This window comes from Aquarana catesbeiana, linkage group LG02 (genome assembly GCF_042186555.1).
Source record: "Aquarana catesbeiana isolate 2022-GZ linkage group LG02, ASM4218655v1, whole genome shotgun sequence".
Classification (NCBI taxonomy): Eukaryota; Metazoa; Chordata; class Amphibia; order Anura; family Ranidae; genus Aquarana; species Aquarana catesbeiana.
In genome coordinates, this window is record NC_133325.1 from 321,511,155 (window position 1) to 321,518,179 (window position 7,025).

A 7,025-nucleotide genomic window follows, 5' to 3' on the forward strand; every position below is an offset into this window, starting at 1 on the left:
TGTGGTCCAGAAGTTGATTGACAGCATGCCAGGGCGAATTGCAGAGGTCTTGGGGGGGGGGGGGGGGGTCAACACTGCAAATATTTACTCTGCCTAAACCTAATGTAATTGTCAATAATTGTCAAAGTGCCTTTGACACTTGTAATTGTACTTTAGTATACCATACTAACATCTGACAAAAAGATCTAAAAACATTGAAGTAGCAGACTTTGTAAAAATGTATATTTGTGTCATTCTCAAAACTTGGCTATGGCTGTAGTGATGAGACCTCAGGTTCTCGGGCTATGAATGTTGAATTGGTGAATGTACTGGGATTGGTGTAGCAAAATTTGTATAACATAACTGTTTCTTCCTCTGCAGATGATCCTGGCAGCGAGGATACAGGGGAACAGACACAGAATTCTGGAAGCTCTTCTCACTAGCCTTCCTCATCTAGGACCTTTCAAGACTGTGCTAGAACTTGTTTCTAATTTTACGGGTTTAAACAAGCCATGAATGGACAGTTGGTTTAATGAGAGGAGGATGGCAAGCCTACAACCTTCTGATGCATATCCTCCTGTTTTCTTAATATTCAAACTCTTTCCCCAAGAAATGCATATGGCACTTGTTACATGTTCGTTTTAAGGTCAAATGACACATTAATATGCAGATCAGTCTCTGATTACACAGGGGTAATCATTGGATTCAGTGCTTCTCTTGGAGGTGATATATATATATATATTTTGGCTGAAATCTGGAATCTATATTATTTTGTACTGGACTGTAGCAGCATGGACATTGGTTATGTTTACGTTAAAGGCTGCTCTTGCCTCCTCTCTTACATGTATTCATGAAAACATGAACAAAGACACATGTAAAGCACTTATTAGAGGGGAAGTTACCTGTGTTCTGGTACTTAATCCTCTAACATTTCGTTCATGGTGGCGCTGATTCTGGATATCTGCCTCAGGAATCTGTATAGACTGCAGCAATGAACAAGTTCTGTTACTTGTGATCCACCTTCCGGTGCGGACCCCCACAGCGAGGAACAAGTTCTCTTCTGCTGGATTCCACTCCACTCAGGAATCCACGCCCCCCCGCAGAGATAATGCTTTGTTTTGGATTCAGCTCAGGAATCTGTGTGATTGCCGTGATTAAGAGGTTCTGTTGTAGTGGATAAACCTGTAACATTACAGCACTGCCCATCTTTCTGTGGATATGCTCATAACTCACTGATTATTTAAATGTTTCATTCATTACCTAGGGGCATATTTATAAAGACCTGTCTAATCTAGGTACATTTTAGTAGCACATTTGCTGGTAACCTTTAGCACACCTATAATTTGGCGAATGTGTTACAAAATGTTTTTAATGGCAAATAATTAAATGTACAGTAGAGATTGTTTTCAAATGGCACAGGATAGAGCAGGTTCTGTTTAGCTCAGTCTAATAATTATCTGGCCTTGGAAATTGTCCCTTACGTTTGAGATTTTATAAGATAATTTTTACATAATACAAATTGGTATATGAATTTAAATAGTACCATTAATTCATAATGGTTTTTATGATACTAAAAAACTTTTTTTTTGTTATTACAGGTATTTACATAACAATTTACGCAGTGCTTTACATACTTCCCATTCACATCAGCCCCTGCGCTCAAGGAGCTTACAATCTAAGGTCCTTGTCTCACATACATGCATGCACTCAGACATATACTAGGTCCAGGGAGGATATGCAAGTACTGTGTATTAATACAAATTGTGTGTCAAATCAAAAATATAATAGTTATATTTTTTATTATGTAGAAGTGCGCTGTATTCTTGTTGCCCTGTATTTACACATTCCTTAATATGCATTGGTCATCACGTGCAGCAGTCATAAAATGCAGGGTTTTTTGTGGCCTAAGCAATGTTATTTATGCAATTGGTAACAGCACCCCTGTTTTTTTACTGCTTTAACTTGCTGCTCTGGGAACATGTGTAACATGTATTCTTTAAATTTAAAAAGATGTTTCAGAATCTTATCCAAGATCATCCTAGAGAAGCTGAGCTGACTGAAGCCAATAAATCTAAATTTGGCATTCCCTGCAAAGTTCAAAATCTACAAACCACAAAGGCAAAGCCCTATTCCTACACATCTGTAGCTCTAGATCCTCTCTGACAAGGTCTAAAATGTCCTTGGTTGTAGGACAGGAGTGCTGATGCCCTTTGCACTAGTTAAAGCGGGGGTTCACCCACACCGCCAAAAAAAAAAAATATTAAAAGCCAGCAGCTACAAATACTGCAGCTGCTGACTTTTAATACATTGCCACTTACCTGTCCCGGGGTCCAGCGATGTCGGCAGGGGACGCCGAGAACCCGCTCGGTTCTCGGCAGCTGCCGCCGCCATCCTAGGTGAGGGAATCAGGAAGTGAAGCGTTGCGGCTTCACTTCCCGGTTCCCTACTGCGCATGAGTCGTCCCTAGTGGTCCCCGCTCTCTGCTGGGAGCTGTGTGTTCCCAGCAGACAGCGCGGTCGGGATGGGAAGAGGCACAGACTCCCATGGGAGTCTATGCCGGAACTGGGTGCAAATACCTGTCTTTGACAGGTATCTGCACCCCCCTCCCCCCTGAAAGGTGCCAAATGTGACACTGGAGGGAGGGAGGGTTCCGAAAAGCGGAAGTTCCATTTTTGTGTGGAACTCCGCTTTAAGCATCAGATGCCTTGTCTTGAGGAAAAGCACAATCTTCAAGTATCTGAGCCTAAAGCCTGAATATCAGCTGGCTCAACAGAAACAGTCTGACATTCAGCCCGTGTGTACATCAGCCTGTCTGACAAAGGCTGGCTGAATGTCCAGCTTCTGTCAGTCGGGCATGCTGGAAAACCAGCATCTGATCGGTGCTGGCAGCCAATGAGCTGCGAGTGCTGACCCGTGTGTTCTGGTGGGGCATGACCAAAAAAAAAAAAATCTGGCGATCGGCTCATGATCAGTGCTCTCAGCCAATGATTGAGAGCACTGACCACTCAGCGGGATGATCGCTGTACTAATATCAGTTTTTTGTTTGTTTGTTTTTTTAGGGTTTTTTTTTTTCAACCCTGGGCTGAAGGGGGGGGGGAAAAAAAACGTAGTGTGTGTACCAGGCTTTACTGAGGATAACGTAACCTGGCTTCTGCCTGGAGACACCTCTTCACCAATTTCACTGAAAAAGCAGCAGATCATCAGATCTGATATGGTAACCATCTTTGAGCTTCTAAAGAGCCTGCTACACCAATGAATTGCCTAGTAACATCTGTTTGAACCTTATGGATAGCAGGTTCATATGCTTACATTGACAGGTTTTATACTGTTAAGCTTTGAAATGCCCTTTAAAAATGTAATTTCAGCTAAGCAAATGTACAAAACGAAAGTTTACATTTGCCACTTTAAAACTAAGGTGAATAGTACAGTAAGCACCTTTTTCCATGAAATGAGAGATGTTAGTGAACATACAGTATCCTTAAAACCCTTACAGGGAACCTGTACTGGGTGAAATACAAAGGCAGACCTTCTGAGAACACTAGCCGCCTGGATGCCTCTGATATCAATATCTCTAGCCACTGACCCGGAACAGATGCAGAGAAGAGGGTCATATTGAACCCAGAAAACCTAATCTCCATCGCTGTTTCAGGTTAGTGTATCAAAGTGTTGAAGCCATCAGACTTCCATAACAGGCAGGTATTTTCAGATGGGAGATGAACAAGGCTTCCATATTTTCTCATTGTGGGTTTCATTTGAAGCCTAATTCCATTCTAGAACTAGGGTGAATATGTGGTGAATGTCTTTATAAATATGCCCTTTAGTCTGACCAAAGGCTGCTGATTTTTTTTTCCTTCCTTGTTTACATTTAGACTTAAAGCAAATAACATAATTATAGCGTTATGTACTGTGCTGAGTATATACATAATAAGAGGAATTAAAGCCTTTTTATTGGTTTTAATAAATCTAAAGTGTTTTTTTTTTTTTTTTTTTTTTTTTTTTTTGTAACTTATTTAAGATCTAGTCTGCATATCTGTCTTTGATGAAAAGATATTCTGATTTGGTGTCTCCTGAAGTCTTTTCTTTGTCAGTTCCTACAGGATACATGTCATTTTCCCTCTGTGGGTACCCTTGTTTTCAATTAACTATTTCTTCTGTACAGCATGTGTTGCAAATTTATAGACTCGGGAATATCATTGTGTTTTCCTTCATGGCCGATTGTCCTGTATTTCCTATCATGGCGGCTACAAAGAATTGTTCTCTATAACATTTCAGCACTTAAGCTTGACTAGAGCGGCACGATTTATTGTTAACAAATCGCGATCTCGATTCAACCCCCCATGCGATCCTAGTCCAGCATTTCCATGATTCATGTAACAAATGCAGAGCAGTTCCCTGCTCACAGCTGTAAAACAATAAAACAAAAACAGCACAACATTGCTCAGTACTGAAAGAGAGATACAATGTTTATTTTTATCTCTCTGTTCATTTACAGATCAAAGGAATGCTCTTCGGTCTGTAAATGAGGTCAGTTTAACCACTTAAAGACTAAGCCTTTTCCTGACACTTGTTGTTTACAAGTTAAAATCTGTATTTTTTGCTAGAAAATTACTTAGAACCCCCAAACCATTATATATATATATATATATATATATATATATATATATATATATATATATATATATATATATATATATATATATATATATTATTTTTAGCAGAGACCCTAGAGAATAAAATAATGGATGAATGAATTAAAAAAGATGAATAAACCCGAAACATTGACGTTAGCCCAATTTTTTTGTATAATGTAGATGATGTTATGCTGAGAACTGTGATCTTTATTCTAAGCAAAAAAAAATTGTGATTCTCATTTTATCCAGAATCGTGCAGCTCTATGCTTGACTGTTGAAAATCTAGCTCTGTTGCATGGGGTGAGTCACTAATTATTTCTGGTGACCCTATAAAGTGTTAGGAGAACCAAGGGTAGGCAAGTTTATCTGATTTTCCCTGTGAGCAAAATGTCTTTCAGCCTGCTATGTTTAAAATTAAATGAAGACATGTGCTAAAGTCAGCATTGCGGAAGCATAATGGCAAGTTGCTGACTTTGGCCAGATTCACACTGGTGTGTTTTGGGAACCGCAAGTGGTTCGGACAGGTATCAAACTGCATTCCTGTTCAAATCACATGCGATTCTGCAGCAGTGCAATTTGAGCAATTCATTTTGTATGGTTCGAATCGCACCGCATTCGTACCAAAATCACGCAGGACTTTTATTTTTATTTATTTTTTGCCACACCACAATTGGATCACATGGGTGTGATCCAATTCTGCAAATTGCACTGCATTTTGCAAACCGATTTTAACATCCATAACACCCAGCCACAGCGGTTTGCATGAACGTGGTGTGAGAAACACACAGAAATCGCTGCAAATTCTACACCAGTGTAAACTGGGCCAAAGGTCCTCTGAAATATGGTGTGTTCGTTTTTCTAGCCTGTGGGTGGAGACTATGCAGGTGGGTACTCCCAATGCTATTTACCTAACAACCCTTCATCCCCCAGCCTTTTAAACTCCCATCTTTGAATATTATGCAGGCTATAACATTAAGACCCCTTTCACACTTGTGCGACTTCAAAGGCGTGCAATTTTACCGCAATTTGGCATCAGTACTACTTTGTACGACTTTACAGGGTTGGAGTTTACAAATGCTTTGACCCTCAGCTTGTGCTTACAAAGTCGTACTGAAATCCTGTATATTATTCAGGTACGATTTGCATGCTACTTGAGGGTTTAACATTGAGGTCTACGGACATCAACTCGCATGGAAGTTGTCCCAAAGTAGTGCAGGGACTACTTTGAAGTCGGCACAACTTAGTCATGCCAATATGAATGGTAGTCATTGAAAATCATGGAGAATGACTTGTCATACGATTTTGCAGTACAAAATCGTGGGACAAGTCGTATAAGTGTGAAAGGGGCCTAAAGCTCGATTCCAGCCAAAACATATTATTTATTTTTTATTTTAAATAGCAATATTTACGGATTACTAGTCTATCAAGTTTTTATTGTTAGCTGTGACTCGTGTGGAAATTTCATCACACTTCTTGTCCAAAGAAATGAAGGGAGTGTTGGTCATCAGGACTGAAAGATTGTAATCGCCTGACAGATTCTAACACTTTCTTTTCATTTTATTTTTACTGAAAAATAGGTGTTTAATTGTAGTCCATGCCCCAGACTAAAGAGATTTCCCTCTAGTTCATGTACTAAGCGGAAATAAGGTGAAATCTCCTCAATGGCATCACAGACTGCAGGAACAATCTCCACTGGGCTCGATCCCCACCCCCATTTTGTTTTAGATACCAACTTGAGTAATTATTTTCACCAGAGAAGGGCTAATTTATTAAATAAGCACTTTTGTCAGATTCATGGGCTTATAAGGAAATGAAAAAACTATGTGCATATTTTTAGTGAACATAGGATTAGGTTCTCCATGTTAGGTTAGTTGGGCTTGATGCTGTATGTTTAGCTCTTCTTGTATATTGGGACAGTACCTAGGTAGTGAAAACATTAACATATTGATGACATATGGAGTACAGATTCATTTATTTTTAATCATGTTTATAGAGTGTTATACAGACCAATCAGGCACTTCCTGTATGGATGTATTTCCCATAATAAGATACTGTAAAACCTCCACAATGATAAAAAAAAAATCCCAACTATGTGCTATATAAAACACAGGCTTCAAAATGCTATTTTCTCTGTCAAATAACCCTTTGCAACATGTGTTCATTAATTATAGGAATGTTGCAAGCCAGCACAGCCTATTGCTGTTCCAAATCATTTCATTTCACATTTATCATCTTGTAATCACACAGGGCAGGTCTAGTATTAGTCATTTTATTAAGCGTGCTTAGGAAGTGATAGAACTTATTTTGAATGCAGCTAATTTTATAGTCCTTTCCGAAGCAGATCACAACATGCCTCCAGCCACTGTTAAAATAAAATAAAGATAAATAAAATGATTTGGTGTGATTGCCTTTCTT

At 39.2% G+C, this 7,025-nt stretch overlaps 1 protein-coding gene across 1 annotated transcript in view; it reads left to right on the forward strand.

Annotated features, from left to right (window-relative positions):
* The window catches only part of RNF149 (ring finger protein 149), an 82,900-nt gene extending 78,959 nt beyond the window's left edge, over positions 1-3,941 (forward strand). Inside the window, exon 7 of the mRNA XM_073614776.1 lies at positions 361-3,941. Coding sequence (XP_073470877.1) covers positions 361-422 — 62 coding nt within the window. The 3' untranslated portion in view covers positions 423-3,941. The remainder of the gene's footprint in view (positions 1-360) is intronic.
* The last annotated feature ends 3,084 nt before the right edge of the window (positions 3,942-7,025 follow it).